This window comes from Acanthisitta chloris, unplaced genomic scaffold, assembly GCF_000695815.1.
Source record: "Acanthisitta chloris isolate BGI_N310 unplaced genomic scaffold, ASM69581v1 scaffold13964, whole genome shotgun sequence".
NCBI classification, from domain to species: domain Eukaryota; kingdom Metazoa; phylum Chordata; class Aves; order Passeriformes; family Acanthisittidae; genus Acanthisitta; species Acanthisitta chloris.
In genome coordinates, this window is record NW_008669937.1 from 12836 (window position 1) to 31094 (window position 18259).

Consider the following 18259-nt stretch of genomic DNA (forward strand, 5'->3'; position numbering starts at 1 on the left):
ACGAAGATGGTATTTGAAGTACTGTCATCCTTTGAAAGCCACAGAAACAATTGCAATTAGTGAGTCATCAAGAGGAATATAATTAGAAATAATTATTCTGTCCTTCTGACCTGAATATATTCACCTTTGTTGATTTTTACAACAGGTAGCTAAGACATGTGAGTGACTAACATGTCTCAGCCACTTCTGGAATGGAGTATTGAGCTACACTCTTAATTACTAAGACCAGGAATGAAAAAGAACAGAGTAAAACTAGGCAGTGAGTGAAAGACTAGCATTATTCAAATTGTTACTTATTAATAAAAAGCTCTCAACTCTGCTCATTCCAGCGTTGCGTGGGAATAATTGCAAAATGGTAGGGCTGTTACTAGAAGGCTGAAAGACAGACATTTCCAGCAACACCAAGCCCTGGAGCAATAGCTAAGTATTAGCTAACACCTGAGAAAGCCCTGGTAACAAGTAAGTATACAAAAAGGAGGAAATGGCAGATGAAAATAACCTTTGCTATCTCCAACCTTTCTGTGGAAACTCCCCACCTATGAGCAGTATACATGCAGAAATACCTTTACTCATATCCTCTGTTTACTTAACCTCACAGGTACCGATAAACTTGTTGTATCTCAGGCCTTTGTCAGAAATTACCCAACCACTTCCTGAAACGTTAATTCATCAACAAGAAAGGAGAAAGCAGTGACGCTGCAGGAACTAGGACAGAGTTTTCCCAGGCCTGTTGTTATGCTGCCGAGGTCTGCTGCTGGTTTCAGCCAAACGAGCGGCCGGAGTGTGCGCGCGGCATGTGCGCATGCACGTGCAGCTGCCTTGTGGAGGCACACTGCAGCATTGACATTCAGCAAGCAGGCACAGAGCCAGCCTGACAAGGAACAGCATCACACTAATTCCTCCTTTTTTTTTAATTAACATTTGTGAAACTTGGAGAGAAGCCCAGGCTGCAAAATTTGGATGCAAAATTCAAAGAGCGCAGAAGCTGGAAATGTTCACATACAGGCTCTTCATTTATGCCTAGTCTTTTTTATAGGTCATGCAGAGATGACTTAATTGCTCTTACTGTAACTTACAATTAGCAATACAGTGATTTTTTTGTATGTTGTAGTGCACAGTAGAGCTGTGCTCCAAAGACATCGGCAACGTTTAATAGTAGGTGGACATTTATTTTCTGTTTCAAGAAAGAAATTTTCCTGACGTTCCTCTCTTGGGTGGGGGAATAGGGGAAGTACTTTAACGCCATCCGCAGACAGGAGTGAGAATATTCTGACCAGATCTGAGAGTTGTTCATAATAGTAGTGGTTTCTCAAATTCATATGATCTTCTCATTCACGTTCCGGCACAGAACTTATCAATGCAAGTTTAAATGATTAACTTGTCTCAGTACTGAAATACTGAAATCTCGGCCTATGTTTGAAACTCATTATTAAACTCTTGCAATTTCAATATTAAGTCACCAACTCTGTAGAGGGTTTTCTATGAGAGAATTGGATTAAGAGGTAAAAATCCATCCCTTTGCACTTTTTACCAGCACAGCGCATAATATTCAGCAAATCATGCTATCTGCTGACATTAGAAGAGAATGGGGATATTATATTTATTAAAGTAAGATGGTAATGCATGTAGCATCACTGTGAGACATCCTAAATGGCCTGTAAGCAGCACCTCTAATAGGGGACCAAGCACTAAGGTTGTTTCCAGTGCCCAGCAGGGGACTTACATCCTAGCCTAGAGATATGGCCCAGGGAAATAAGACATTGAGTCATATTATGATGTTCAGAGGGATTTCAGAGCTGCAGAAACCCTAAGAAGTAATATGCTGCTAGTGTTCCTTTGCCACAGCTTTGGGGAGTACATGCAAGAGGAGTAAGCTGACTACTGCTGAGCCTTCCTCAACAACAAGTTTCCCAGAGCCAAGTGTCAGCTCTTCCTGGGCCCACTTACGAGGCCGAATGATTGCAGTCCTCATCGCAAGGACAAAACCCATGGCTTCTCTGACCAGATTCTGCAAATGAAGCTCCTTCTTTGTCCCTCTGCACGACTTCTGGATCTGTCTCCAGCTAGCTTCTCTTTAGCTTCTAGATGACAGGAGACAATGACATCGTGTCTCCATGAGAAGGTGTTTCAGGGGTCTGGAAATGTTAGGAGACTTTGGAAGGAAAGCTGTATATAAAAGTTAACTATTATGAATAGTCCTTCTGCCCTGAATATTTTCCAGAAGAGACTCTTTTATAGCACAGCTTCATGTGCATCCTACTAACCTAGGCACACCTTTGTTTTGTTGGTCTTCAGTTCTCACGTTGCGTTAGATAATGAGCAATGTAGGAAGTAATGTGAATCAAGTGATTTAATTTTAATGTGGTTTCTGCTTGCTGCATTGATTCAGCAGTGGAATAAATTACACAGATCACTGCTTTCTCAGAAGGGCCTTTCAGGCTGCTTGTGACAGGCATCACTGCTCCCCTCATGCTCTTAAGGAAGGTGGCGTGGCCGCTTGCCGGATCTGCAAGACTGCTTCACAGCATGGTCAAGTGGCTTTACGGTCCAAAGGGGCAAATGCCACTCTGCCAGATGACAATTAAGGGCCACATACCACTCTTGAAACAACAGAAGTGTCCTACTTTGATTAATGCAGTTTAAGACAGTACTATTAAAAATAATGTAGATTCATTACAGATAATTAGCACGCTATTTTGGAATCACTTTGGCATAAAGGAGGTAAGCGTTTCTTCCGGTGATTTTTCTGTCACATTAGAGGGGTTTTGGCCATGCTTGTCTCAACAGATTCACTTCTAATGAATAAGAGGCTCAGCTAATAAGGGAAGGGGTTTGATTAATTGTGTTTGTTATATTAGCATGAAGGAGGAGGTTTTTTTGGAAAGTATTTACATAAACAGCATTTATACAGCACAACATTTGCAATTCAAAAGCACCACTGAGCTGCTTTGCAGGCAATGCAGAAGGGACTTCATCTTAAAGTGAAGTAAACCCACTGTTAAAAGTAAATATGCAATAGCAACACCACCTAACAAAGGGAACATGAATAATAACTTTTCTAATTTCAGCTGAATGTGGGAGGATATAGGTAGGCAACAAAAGGAGTTAGAAACTGATTTCCAGTGTGATTCATAGAGATTTGCAGCAGTTGCTTGCACAGGTAAATTGTAACAGTTGACAATTACATATACAGCTTTTCACTTACTAAAATCCAGTGCGTTTATGGCTTTTTGTTTTTGCCAAATGAAATACTGAGGCACAACAAACTTAAACAGGCTCATGGTACTGACTGTGTCAAGTACCTTGACTTTGAGACACAGCACACTTCCACTGATTCTGCAAAACACTGGTCACCTTGAAGTGAGAAAAATTAACTGTAAGGTGAAATGAATTGCCTACGGAAGTTAGGGGAGGATTTTAATTGGAATTGTACCAATATTGTCCACAGCTTATGAACAACCAGAACCAAAAGGAGGCACTAGTACTTTAATAAGGTTGTTTCTTTGTTCATGCTCCTTCATTACCAGTAACATCTAGAATTGTTTCCTACCTACACATTTACTAAGACAAAGCAAGCTCCTGTTGCCATTACATTTCCAACCCCTTCCTCCTACATTTTTCTTCTCATTCCATATTACTTATCTTGATTTGGCAACATTTTTCCTTAACAGAGATCAAAATTAGGTGTTCCAATACAAGAACTGAAAACAAGAATAATCCAAATTATGCCCACACAGCTCTACTACATACTATAAATGAAAGCAGCATCTGACCCAATGCTAATATAAAGTGACTCTGAAAAAGTGATAACCCAGGGGAAAAAATAGAAAGCCATCAGTAATTTCCAAACAGTACTTTCTGCTTTATTTGGTCTTACATAGATTTTGATATAATTGCTCCTATTAGAAGAGTGTTGCAGTTGACATCAGTTGTGACCCAGCCTTTTAGAAAGGGTAATGCTGTATTATTTCAGTATCAGCAATTAAAGACTTTATACTAAATCTATGTAAATGGCAATAATAGATGTTTTACATTCCTTTCTATTCCTTTGCAAGCAATTTACTTTCAGCACTGTGGCGCATCAAGATTACAGGCTGTCAGTATCATTCTACAGACTTTCACACTGCATAACATTCTCCAATGAAGTAGAGACATCTTCATTAATAAGTGTATTTGGAAGAGATCTGCAGTAAAGTTTTACAGCACAAAACTAAACCTGGCTCTATGCTGAGTCCAAAGTGTGCATGTTACTTCTTTAAAAAGTGCATGACAACCATCTCGTTAAAAACAAACAAGAACAAACATCATTGCCCTCCCCCAACAAAAAAAAGAAGCCTCTAAAATCACAAATCGTAGAAACTATTTTTGACCAAACTAAGTCAGGTCCAAACAATTTTAGTAGGCACCTACTGTGCTTCTGGAATCATTGTTGCATTCATATCTCTAGTCATATTGGATTTCTCCTTCAGCTGTATCTGGAGTAACATATGTTGCATCACACCAATTTTCATGTCCATCTGAATGGTTTCTTGCTTCAATTTTGTTAAGTCCTGTTTAATCTTCACTAGAGGAGCTGTTCAAAAAAAAGAAAAACAGTGCAACTCTGTGAGCTACTTAACACAAAAGCATTGTTTTCTGTAATTCACTCCTCAAAGTTGAAGAGCTGAATGAACAAAAGGGCGTTCTACACTAAAGACATGATTGTACTGATACATCATTTTTAATATGCTAAACACTTTAAAGACAGAAATAGGCGATGGCAATTTCGCTGTCTTCTCGACATCCAAGTTCTGCATAAAGATGTGCATCAACATTAAGACAAGTTTTTCAATGATGTGTTTTGCTCAGCTGAAAGCCTCATGCTCATACCTGACTGGAGGTTTGATAGACAACTGAAGACACCTTCATCAGGAGGTCATCTCACCCGTGAAAAGCTATTAAATGTTTTATGCTCCACACTTAGTTTCTAATCCCTCACTTCCCACTTATATGCTGCTGCATCCCATTGCTCCTTTTAACTTCAGACTCTAGGTTTTATCCTGACCCTTGGCCATGCCAACATACAGAAAAGGTGTTGCAAGGCAGGTGAGTAGCTCCTTTCAGGGTGCACAAAATTTCCTTAAAACACGACTCCTAAGGTAAATTAGCTGTGATGGTGACAATTAAATATGGATACAGCTACTGTAACATGCATCAATTTATTCTGCATTCATACTCCTTATACATTTGCAACAGAAAGCATTTGCCAGCCAAAATCTCAAGCAACCAAATCCCAAGTCTGAGACAAACTAATCCAAATAGGTATATAGTTTAAAATATTAAAAAAGTAAAAAAAATCAAAACACCAAAATGAATTTTTTCAATGACTCCAGGCAGCCTTAGTCAGGGAATCTAACAAGTACTGCCAGTGATGATTTCAGAGTAAAAAGGCTTGAACCTGTAAGGTGTGAATTTCTTTCACTGAGTTGGTAACTGTTCAAAGCAGAGACAAAAACCTTCCTGTGAGCCATCCCTCCCCAGTAATTTACCAAATGGGGAAACCCTGGAATGTACTTTCTGCAGACTTACATTACTTTTTCAAAGAGATTTAGGCCCTGATTTTCTCAGACACAGTTTAAATTTTTAATATTGGTATTTTAGACTAGACACTCATTCTGGTCTTGTTTTATTTTTCTTTAATATGAAAGGATAAATTATGCACTTGTCACTAAGAAAAAGGGTGTTTGATTCGGAGCAAAACCACACTTACCACTATCAGTCATGCTGCTTGCTTTCTCTTCTATTTCCTGCTTTACTTTCTCCAGTTCTTCTGTAATCTTAAAATAAATATTTTTTTCTTAATTAAGGCAGATGACTGTCAAGTTTAAAAAAAAGTCTCTGCTGAGTAACTGCATTAGTTAAAAAGAAGTAACTAATCTGTCTTACAGGTATACCAAGGAACAATTTTTTTTCAAACATTCAGAAAATTTTAATTTAACTAAATTAACATTGACAAAAAATATGCAAAAAGAGTAACAAGTTGACCAAACAGAATGGTCTTACTGAGGATCTGTGCATCCTAAACCAATAAAAATGGCAATGGAAGTGTTTCAGTGTGGTGCTGGATGAAGATAGGAACCAATATCTGTGCAGACCAAGATTCATCAAATAACCATGCCCACTGCCCCTCTGGAAGCATCAGCACTTTGGCATGTTACAGTGGAAACCTGAGAAACAGCACTTCAGCACAAGAAGGTACAGCAGTCAAGCCTGTTGGCACTGGCACAGGTACAGCTATGTAAAATGTATGAAGAATAAAAGTGCATTTTAGCCCTATCTATCAACCAGTTTGCCTTTGTAGTCAAAGAAGAAAAAGCAAATATATGATTCTACAGTACAGCTGAGGTAATCATTCCATATTTTTGTCTATAATACAAAACCAGCCCTTCATTAAGGCTTCAATAAACCTCTTCAATACAAAGAAATAATTAGCACTGCACTGTTACTGCACACCTGCAGTGGTAATGGTATCCCCCAGTGACCTGAGGTTTGATTGCATGCTTGAAAGCAGATCAGTACTAACATCCAACGTGTCTAGATATCTCAGATACACACCACTGCACCTGCATAGTCTGAAGGATGCCAACTAGGAACATATTCAACATTACTAATCAGTCAATCAGCTTCCAAAACACAAACACATTATAAATCTGAAGTAATTGTAAAATATTTCCTTTTTCAAACTTACTTGAGAGTGAAATAGAAAGAAGCTCTAAGTCTTGTCAAAACACTGATTTAAAGGAAAAAAAACCCTCACAATAGAAAAACAGGTTTAGGTATTAAGTTAATGTATGGAAAAAGTTACTATTTAGTCTAATAGTGCTTTTAAGTGCCTGGAAGATGAAAATCTCAAATTGTTAATTTTAACCAATAAGCATCAAGGTTTTCTTCTTTCAAAGAACTTATGATTTATCAATCCTCAAGAATTCTAGGACACAGATTATAAAATACAGAACATTTACACTCACATACAAACTCAGGAAATTAGGAGCTCACAATAGGTTGCCCAAACTCACAAATTAAAAATCAAAGGCAGCCTGAGTTTAAAATTTAGAGTCTGGACTAGATCACATCCGCTAACCAAGCATTAGTTTTTAACATGAGAAGAAATCAGAGAGAACTGGGTTCATTTAACTGCAAACACTAAATGCCAACTTTTAAAATAAGACGGTTTTTACCTCAGAAAGCACTCTAATCTTTTCAGTTACTCTTCCACTTCTCTCCTGGTACTTCTCTTTAGTCTGGAAAGAAACATGTTTTTTGCTGTAATGATGAAGTTGAAGAGATGTATGCAGATAGTGCAGAGAAAACATCAAAACTTGCACTCACATGTTCCAATTCCAGAAACTCTCCCAAAAAATCCCAATGACATTTACATATGAGGACAAGCTTGAAGCATCAGCTCCTGTATTGACTATCATTCAGAAGTGTAAGGCAGTTTTCAAAATTGTCATAGCCCAAATACACACCCAATAAGAAGTATGTTTTCTAATCATTTACATGAGGAAATAAACACAAAGAAAATTTGCCAGAACACAGGCAGAATTGAATCCTGAAACACAGAATATTTCTCCATCAGCAGTAAATTACTATCATGAAGATACTTACAAAGTTTAACAGCAAGGCAAACAGAAAGCACAGAGGTCAAATCCTGCAAGCCTTATTGTCATCATGGCCACAAACAGGAGGGCTTATACAGACCTCCTAACTAGGGGATCAAAGAGCTTCTCAGACAGCATGCTAACGGCATGAAAACTAAATGAAGCAAAGAAGGAGAGTGCTCTGTGCAGCTTAGCACGAGCACTCAATCAAAGAGATGAATGTTGGACTGACACTGTAGTTTTTCCACTCTGGACAGATGTGTGAACTTCACAGGGAAAGCAGAATTAGCAATTTTATCTAGCAATTACTAGAGAAGGCAACAACAAAAGATCAGTGCATTACCTCACTCAGCAAGGCTTGTGCAGAACGGTACTCTTGAACCAAGTGCTCCAACTGATTGTTGATGTACTTTTCCCTGCTATTGATCTTTTCCAACGTTCTGCTGATTTCATTATCGAGTTTGTCAAAGTAACCCTAGAAAATTATATTATGTGGGTTGACAGTATACAGATAGTACACAAAGAGTACTGAAATGGTGCTGTAGTTAAGAAAGGATATGGAAGCCTACAGTGAGAGAGAAAAATAGTACAGAATGCTGTGTTTAGCCAACAAAAAATTATTCCCAGTGTGTTCTGGTTTGCCCACCTCCAAAACACGTATTTCAAGCTTTACTCCTTCCATCACTCTTCCCTCCTCAATTAATTATAAATGTCAATGTCAGTAAGTTACCCTAGCAACAGTATTTGAGAGTACTTTGAGGGGGGTTATCAGCATTTATTTTCAGATTGTATTACTGTATTATTCTATTTTGCCCTCTGCAGTCAGGATGTACTTATGGTAATGCATACATTAATGATAGAATCATAGAATCATCAAGGTTGGAGGAAACCTCTAAGATCACAGAGTCCAACCATTAACCTGCCACTGCTGTAACCCCTAAACCCTAAGCCACACCCTCCAGCGTCAGACCCAGACGCCTCTTCTGGGGATGGTGACTCCACCACCTCCCTGGGCATTCTATTCCAGTGCCTGAACACCTAACAGCAAAAACAATTTTCCTAACATCTAATCTGAACTTCCCCTGTCTCAGCTTATTCCCTCCAGTCCTCTCACTGCAGCCATGGCAGAAGAGACCATCCCTCACCTCTCTCCAGCCCCATTTCCAGGCAGCTGCAGAGAGCAATGAGGTCACCCCTGAGTCACCTCTTCTCAAGGCTAAACAAAGCCCGTTCCTTCAGCCCTTCCTCATACAATGCTTTCTAGACCTTTTATGAGCCTCACTGCACTTCGCTGGACTCACTCCAGTGCCTCAATGTCCTTCCTGAAGCAAGGAGCCCAAACCTGAACACAGCACTCAAGGTGTGGCCTCACCAGCGCTGAGTACAGGGGGATGATCACTTTCCTAGTCCTGCTGGCCACACTATTCTTGATAAAGGCCAAGATGCCATTGGCCTTCTTGGCTACCTCAGCACACTGGTGGCTCATAGTGAGCCACTGTCCACCAGCACTCCCAAGTCCCTTTCTGAAGAACAACACTCTAGCCACTCCTACCCCAGTCTGTAACACTGCATGGGGTTGTTGTGTCTCAAGTGCAGGACCAGCACTTTGCCTTATTGAATCTCATGCCATTGTCCTCAGCCTATTGATCAAGTTGGTCCAGGTCTCTCTGTAGAGCTTTCCTGCCCTCAGGCAGATCACCACTCCTACCCAACTTAGTGTCATCTGCAAATTCACTGAACCCTGATATCCCTGTTAATCGTCACATGTACAACTCTTTCCTACAAGATATTTTGCCACTCACACTGTCCCTAACCATCATTATCATATGTTTCCCTTTTTAGTTTTAAAGCAACAGCATAAATAAAAGGAACGGAGAAAAAGATCAGCCCAGTTCTTAATGCATATCAAATAAAAGAGAAAATAAAACTGCTGACAGATCAGTGAAATATTCTGCACATAAAAAACATACCCTAGTTTCTTTGAAAGAAGAGTCAAATCTATCCTTATACTGATGCATTTGGTCCACATGAATCCTCCAATCCTAAAACAGATGTAACAAAGTAAAACATAGGTAAGTACAACTTTTATCTTTCTCTGGTTACTAAACAAAGCTGATATGCAAAGCAGGGTCAGTCCTCTTTTAACTATTGCCATGTATCATCCTGCCACTGCCATGTTCATAGCCAGAGGCACTTGCTCAATGTGACACAATTTATAAATCTCCTAAATGTCACATGTGACACTCGGATCCATAACATTCCTGACATCCCCACTGATACCCTGGTAGCTATGCTTTTTAGAGCCTGATCTTCATGGAACTATTTCTGCTAGAAACCACTCTGGGCACAAATACTGCAAATATTGATTGTAGCTGTTCTAGCTCAGGTTATTCTTAGACAAAATGAGTGCTTCAGATGTCCAACACCTACCAGTTCCGGCAATCAATTATTCCCTTTCTGTTTTAGCCCTTACTGTTATCAGAGTAATAAAAACAAATGAAGGAGGCAGAAATACCTAAACTTGGTTTTGATAATGGGACAGAATTAGAAGGGAGCAAATTATTTCCAGCTTCTAGATCATCAGAAACACATGGACTCAGGGGTGGAGGATGAGAAAAAGTGCTGTTTTATTAGGTAGGCATCTTTTACTCAGAAATCAACTCCAGTTCCCAAGCTTTATCACAAATATTTCCTCATCAATGCATACTTTTTACCTCTGCCAGACCCAAAGCACAGTTACAGACCTATGGGTTCAAAATGAAGCATAGTAGCAACATGGTAGAATTACTGCTATTTCAGTACTGTGCTTTTGAACATTGTAAAAAATGTTTTAAATATTTTTAAGCTTTTGGCACTATGCTGGTCTAGGTGTGGAAAAAAGTGATGGTAATAAATCTTTATGGCTTGAAAGTAAAGCTTAGGAGACTTTCTTGTAAAATCAGTACTGTAAAGATACACGGAAGGTGAGTGTTAGCTTCAGTCAGATTGATCTGATCAAGGACCTGTGGAAAAGGATGCTAAATAAAACAGAGAGAGGCACAAAACTGACTGATGAAAAATCATGTAATAAGAAACAAACCTGGCCAGCTACTCTAATTGATAAGGGCCTGGGGAGTGTGAAAATGTTTGTACCAGTACAATTATCTGATTGAGGACCTTATGAAAATGGCATGATTAGCCTGGGATGGGGACCCACGGATCCTCGGGCACACTGGGCTGGGTTGCAGCACCTGAGCAAGAGGAATTCCTGATCCTTGAGCTCCTGGAAGGTACAGTCACTTATAATGTACAGGTGCAAAACAAATCATGGCTTAAACCAGATGGACACCTAAACACATGCTATGCCTCAATCCCAGGCAGTTCCACTATCCCCCTGCATAGGACATGCACAGAACTACCAAAGTGATATGTAGCCCTTCAGGATTTGAAGCAAAGTTTGCAGAGTCTTTTTGTTGTAAATTGGCACTTACAGCTAGTTATGATTACGCAACTGCACTGTGAACCTTGTAGGCTTGGCTGATCTTTTGTTTTAAGGAAGAGTGAAGACAATCCCAAGACAAATGGGCTGTCTGGATGAGAGCCACCAGGAGTGAAGTCAGCAAGACTGAGCAGCAACTGGGGGAAAGGTAATTCTGGCCGTGTGAGATTGCAACCCACTGACGACCTACTCAAAACCGACCCCAGACTCAAAGGCAGGGATGAATTCCATCTGTGGACTAATTAGCGTAAGAAGCGAGAGATGTAACTAGCAAATAGGGACTTGAGTACTAATTAATGAAAAAACTATGTGAATTGTAACCAGTGAATGCTGATGCCTTTGTTGCATCAACAACTCTTCAGTCTACCAGGTTCACCCACTGTCTGCAATTGTGTTGCTGCCCACTGTTCTCTTCTGTAAGCAACCAAAGGCTAGGAGAGAAAATGTGCTTATGTTGGGCTTTAAGTATGCAGGAGACTCGAGATCTTTTGTTGATCTGTTCATAATTGTTCTATGGAGCTCAAATAAAAACAGCAAACACAAACTCACACCCCCACCTCATCCAGGACTTTACAAGTTCCAGTTTCTAACGCCACTGATTAAACCATTAACACTCTCTGTGTACTACATTTACATTCACAGCTTAGGAAACAGAATATGATGCTTTTCTTGTAGAATGGAAAAAGGCCAAACACTTCTCTCCAGTTATTTCTGAAAGCATTGAAGCTAGAAAAAGAAGAATCCTCTTTTCATGTTAATTTTGACACATTCCTTAAAGCTGAGAGATGGTGCATTAAACTGGAAGCTAGTAAACCTCAGATCCTACAGTGGCTTTAATTTTTCATGTATGTCTGCATTAAGTTTTAATTCCTTACTGTGAGAATCAAGCAGCATGTTCTCTGCAACAGATGGGCTTGCAGAGGATCACAGAGAAGTGGCTCAAACCAGACAATTCTTCACACAGAAGAATGCAGTGTAGTATAAGACAGGCAAGCAGTTCAGCAGACAGCTGAGAGCTTCGCCTATTTTTGGCAAGATAATTATCCTTCATTGTATTAGCATATATTATATTCATGTATTGTACTGATATATCACTGCTGCAGGTTGCTCCAACACCCCAACTAGCTGTGTCACTACAAATGAACAATTTCCACACTGCACTGGTCTGTGTGTGCTACACGAGCTCCTAGAAAAAATGCTTATGGCAATGCCAGAAATAGGTCCTAAGTTTGGACTTGCCGAAGATAGATGTCTGCTTCTAAGCTGCTCATTCTAGACTCTTTGAAACAGGTTATGAAGACAAACTCACAGTTCTAAGACACTATGAATTTCACTTTGAGATGGTTATCTGGATCTGGTAAGCAAAATCAGTTGAAAAAGTACTAACTTCTTTATGCTAAATATAAGGAGAGCCCTTGATAGATCAGAGGTACAGACCCTATTTTCATGTAAAGTTCAGCAAGATGAATTCCATACAATCAGCCTTTCCGCAACAAATGGAACAGATGAAAGTAGAAAATTCATCAGCTCTCTCCCAAGATGATGTCTGAATAGCTGGTGAACTAAGGCTATAATTTCTCAGAAGTGTGAATACATTAGAAATGTCAAAGGATTGAAGAAGTTTCCACTGAAAAAATATATGGAAATAAATATATAGAAATAAGGTGCCCTGTAAGTAGCAGAAATGTAATATTGAAAAAAACCTTACTGAAAATTATTGCTTCTAGGATCAAAGAAAGTGATAAGGGCTCAGACAAGATAGCACTGGAGAGCCCATTATTCACAAGTGTTGGCATGACAAAAGACAAAAACTGTAAATGGAAAATAAACAACATGGACTGAATCATATTTTAATTACTGTGCCCACACGCACAAATCCATTGTTGCATACCTTATTGTCAGTCCTGACTGTAACTTTCAGCTGTGGAAGCACACGTTCCACTTCCAGATACCACTCTGCTGCATCTGTTGTGGACTGTAAAATCTCTTTTTGCTCTGCAGTGTCATTCATATCCTGTGGAGAAATCACAAAGTTTATACACAAAATATTATTGTTATGCACAGTGAGAACAGTTAGAAATCACTATAATGGCTTACAGTGTTTGTATTTAAAAAAAATATTTAAATCCAGAATGACCTAGACTACAGATGTAACAGATTTATTTAATGGCTTTCTTTAAGTCCATAAAGGGTAGGAATTAAAATAAATATATCTTCTCACCAAACTTAAAATTGAAAAGAATGTATATAATAAGAAATTATAATACATTCCAGAAATGGTTTGCATGTGTGTGAGATTAAAATTTATTCCAGAAACTAATACCATGTTTCCCTAGAATTCTCTGCAAAATATTTCTTGCAAATGTTTCCAGCAGCCCTTCAGTGGTACCAGTTTAAAAACTGGCTGCACATTGTTCTTTTAAAATAAGATGATTCATTGCAGTTGGAATGGCTTTTTCAAGTTCAGACTATAGAGGGATTTTCAGACTTAAATCCAACAGAAATAAATTGCTGTTACAGATGTAAAAATCTCTCAATAGAGGACTGATGGGTAACAACTTACTGATCTGTACGTTTGTGCCTTTAGGACATTCAGGTCAATATCATTTTCTTCATTGTCTGACTCTTCTTCCTGGAGGAAAGTTGCAAAGTAAGACTTCATTAAGTATTGCACAGTCTTTCTCCATAATTTTATTTCACAGGAGCACAGAACAAGGAGTATTAAATTCCATACTTCTGAACAAGACAATGAGAGTTTGTATTTAATTGAAATCTTATGAAGAGACACAATACCTGGGATGGGCTGAAGGATGAAAGCTACCCCACATTTCCTTCAGAGTGACACAGTATTTAAAAACTAAACCAACAAAGCAAATAAACCCCCTAAACCTCTAGCATTAGATAGGCCATTATCAATAATTGCATGGTAATTGCAACTTTTTACATGTTTCTTAAAGCTTTGCTTTAAAAATAAAACCGAGCCACAACCAGACCTGAACATTTCAAGATGTTGCTTGCACTACATATATGGAGTTGCAGAATGATGCCACATTTTAAGTGTGCACAATGGCAGAATTGAAATTGAGGCAAATGATTTGTTTTCTTGTCCATAAGACCACACACTGGGCTGACACTTTTATAGAATTCTCTATTACCATCTCAAAATTGCATTATTTAGTGACTATGATCAGCTCAGAGCCCATCACCCATAAGTAAAGCCAAACATGCTTTTTCTACATTACCCTCTATTTATCTATACTGTATTTCTCCTGCCATTTTAGCACCCATATACTTCACCCTTATACACTTTATCCTTCTGTTAACTGTCTTTTTCACCAAAGTGAAATTTCATCATCCACCTCCTTTCTAGACAAATCACAAAAGCTGCAGTCACACAGGTCTTAGTGAAGAACCCTTCAAGCCTCACTTAGTGAAAACCTTGGAGCTCATTCCTATACTTTACCCAGTTTTTAACTAACTGGGAGCACTATTTTCTTCAGGCATGTTTCACCCCTACTCCCCTGAATACTTGCAAGAAGCTAATTTTTACTAGAGTAGGACTATCTTTTCTAAATGGACTATATATATATATTGGTTCTTTGAAGGGTTTCAACTGTTTAGTTAACTGTTTCATCCTCACTTGCCAATTTAAGCAGCTTAGACTGTAACAAGATACATAAAATAGCAGACAGCTGACTGTTTTCCTATTTAAATCTTTTAGCCAACAGCTTACATATTTGAGGCTGGTCAAACATGCAATGCAGAATGTCTCTTATTATTTTCAAAATTATTCAAGACATTTTTCGGTGGAGATTTGAAAGCTGATGAAAATGCAACAAGACATCCACGTCACAATATCTGCATATTGTATGAAATTTAAGAATAGAAGTTTGGTATTTTTCTTGGCTAATAAAAATAAAAACACAATACTTAAGAAAATAGTGAAGAGAAGTAAACTCAGCTGTTAGATTATTGTGCACCACTGTGGCATATAAATTGGAATTATAATCAGACACATATGATAACATTACTGGCACTCTACTTCCAACTTTTATGACTTTCTATCCAAGATTGCTTGGCCTTAGCACTCCAGAAAATTCTTTTTTCCTCAAATAATTTACTGACACCACAAGTGACCACTTCCAGGCTCACAGCTGTCAGTATTTTGGTTTTGATCAAGGTTTCTTTTGCACAGAATCATTCATTTTTGAAGAAATCAGATGTGAAATGAACTTAATTTTGTAATTTTCACTTTGTATTCAGCTACCTTCCCTCTCCAGAAAAATCTTAAGTCAGGAGCAAAAGACTCACTTGGAGGAGACAGACATGCCTGTGAAAATGACAATGTCTTCTGTCACATTATGCTACCAGTTCACATGACTCCTTCTCTCATTAAAAAAAAACCTTCTGAGTAAGTCAGTCAGCAAGAAACTACTTCTATTCAGCATCCATCCATCACTGAGTCCTAAAATCAGCAACAATTCTCAACCTTTAGTTAGGTCTTTGTTGGTGTTTTTAAACATTCTGTTTCTAGTTGTTCTTTTCTGTCTACTGTTTCCAAATCTTCAGACCAACCAAATACAGAAGTTACTGTTTCCTATTTGCAGTGAAATCTATGTTATAATAGTGAACACTCTATTAATTAAGCACTGAGCAAATTTTAATCAAATATTAGCCGATTCTGTAAACTGGGATTGAAGTTTCATTTAGGATGTAGAGCTTGTATCAGCAGAAAACAAACAGTTCTGAATCTCCGTGATTTCAATATACATTAAAGATAAAAGTGGTAAGATTCCACTGCACATAAGAACATATAGTCTGTCCTGAAGAGTTAACAACCTTCTCTGAAAAGCAAGAAAAACTCTATAGAGAGAATCTGATGATGTAGGAATGGAGCTGCAAGAAAAAGGGTGATTGAACAGCTAATAGAAAAGATTTCTTAAACAAATCCAAACCAGTCTGGTTAAATAGAGAACTTAGGCTAGAACATAGGGAAAAAGAATTTACTGTCTCTGGAAAAAGGGTCAGGCAACTTAGGAGGACTATAAGGATGTTAAGAGGTCATGTAGGGAGATTAGGAGGGCCAAAGCCCAAGCAGAACTTGATTTGGCCACTACAGTTAAGGACAACAAAAAATGTTTTTATAAATATATCAGCAGCAAAAGGAGGATCAAGGAGGGTGTCTATCAGATGATAAATGCACAAGGTAGTGTAGTAACAGGGAACAAGGAAAAGCAGAGGTATGTACTTAATGCCTTCTTTGCTTCTGCCTTTAATATCAAGACCAGTTGCCCTAAGGATGCCCAGCCCCCAGAGCTGGAAGTTGGTGATGGGAAGATTAGTGGAACCCCCTTAATCCAGAAGGAGATGGTTAGTGACCTGCTATGCCAATTAGACACTCAAGTCTGTGGGCCCTGATGGAATCCACCCCAGAGTAATGGTGATATGGTTTGGTGGCTTAGGGGTTGCAGTGGTAGTGCTAGGTGGACAGTTGAACCTAATCATCTTAAAAGTCTCTTCCAACCTGGATGACTCTATGAAAACGAGCAGTGAATAAAAATTTCCTCACAGTTGACCAATGTTAATGGAATCAAAAGCAATCAGACAAACCTACCGCAACATCCTCTTCCAGTTTATTAAGTGTTAATTCTGCATCATCTTCTGTTATTTCTTCTTCTTCTAGCTCTTCTGTTGGATATATTGGCCTGAAATTAATTCAAAGAACAGCAGAGCTTTTAAACACAGTAAATTGCAAATACCTCTATAAATTGCTCCTAAGCAAACAACACATTTCATGAGATGTATGGATGATGTGGAATATAACTAGACAGTGATTAGTGCATTACATACGAAACAAACAAAATTAACACTTGGCCTTACAATCTTTCTTTATCTAGGACTGAGTTAAAAGTAAGGGTTAGTTACTCTGCCAAGCAGTACAATAGGTACATTCATACTACAAAGACATCTGGGGAGTGGATTTTGATCTCTTGTCTCATTTGGTCTAACCTATTCAAATTCAAGTGCAAGTCTCCACAGACCTATTTTCAGCCTACAGTGGAATTTGTGTATTAAACAAAAATAACAGTAGAATATTTCTAAGGTAGAAATTACTTTGCTATATCCATTTCAAAACCCATCAGAGGGAAGGGATGAAATAAAGAACTCTTTTGTAGAAGTTTTCATACACTTGACATTATTTGTCATCTAATTTCTCCTTCAGATTAAATAAAATCTCTGTAGTCTACTGGTAACATGATCATACTGTGCATATCTCCAGCTGAAGAGGTCAAGAATTTAGTTATTGGTTGATAGAACCTAAAAGGTCATTAAATGTTGTAACTCAGCTGTCAGATTAACAAGCAGTTATGTATAGGGAAATGACCAAAAAAAGGTCATCAGTTAAATCTTAATTAGCTAAGTGTATTAATGGTCCAAACTCAGCCTTGCTGGTAATAGACTCAGTTGTGTGAAATTGCATTAGGAATTAATTGGTCCCATTGCTGCAAGCCTAGTTGAATTTTGCATCTCATGAAACATCAAATAAAACCTTTTAAGTCATTCCCATATTTTGTCTTTATCATTACAACTTACATCTGTTTGCTGTAAAACAATGCATAAGGGAGGGCGCTTAGAAATGTAGTGTACCTTTTCCACCTAAAGCCAGTGTGTTTCAAGGCTTCTTCAGCTAAGCAATCAAGAACATAGCACACTTGCTCTCCATAACCTGCCTTTAATTTTGAGGGAGGAAAATCCACAGGCCTTCCCTAAAATAAAGAGATATGATATTTACTAATGGCTATCCAAGTTTCCTCACAGGGAGATAACAGGATTTTTTTACACTAAAATCAAAGTGAACCTTGTGTATGAAAATTTTATTAATTTATATTCTTCCCTTATGCAGCTCCAGTGAAGCAGCAGAAGGGAAAACAGAACAACCCAAGGAACAGATGCAGTGTAGAAATCTTAAAGCACCTGGTAAGAGGATGTTCACAGGGAGCAAAAGAGTCAGAAGCCACAAGGGAGCTAGATGGTCAAACACACAAGTGACAAGCTGGCAATATAAGAACAGCTACAGAGAAATTCAGGTACTGAGACGTAAGTACTAACTTCTCAACATTGCCTTGTTTGCTTCAGATTT

General features: G+C 38.5%; 1 protein-coding gene across 1 annotated transcript in view; it reads right to left on the reverse strand.

Annotated features, from left to right (window-relative positions):
• Positions 1-4160: 4160 nt before the first annotated feature.
• The window catches only part of IFT57 (intraflagellar transport 57), a gene marked incomplete at its 5' end in the record, with an annotated part of 15113 nt that continues 1014 nt past the window's right edge, over positions 4161-18259 (reverse strand). Inside the window, 9 exons of the mRNA XM_009073510.1 lie at positions 4161-4573; positions 5750-5816; positions 7218-7280; positions 7984-8115; positions 9611-9682; positions 13010-13132; positions 13682-13750; positions 16733-16823; positions 17767-17885. Of these exons, the coding sequence (XP_009071758.1) occupies positions 4407-4573; positions 5750-5816; positions 7218-7280; positions 7984-8115; positions 9611-9682; positions 13010-13132; positions 13682-13750; positions 16733-16823; positions 17767-17885 (903 nt within the window). The remainder of the gene's footprint in view (positions 4574-5749; positions 5817-7217; positions 7281-7983; positions 8116-9610; positions 9683-13009; positions 13133-13681; positions 13751-16732; positions 16824-17766; positions 17886-18259) is intronic.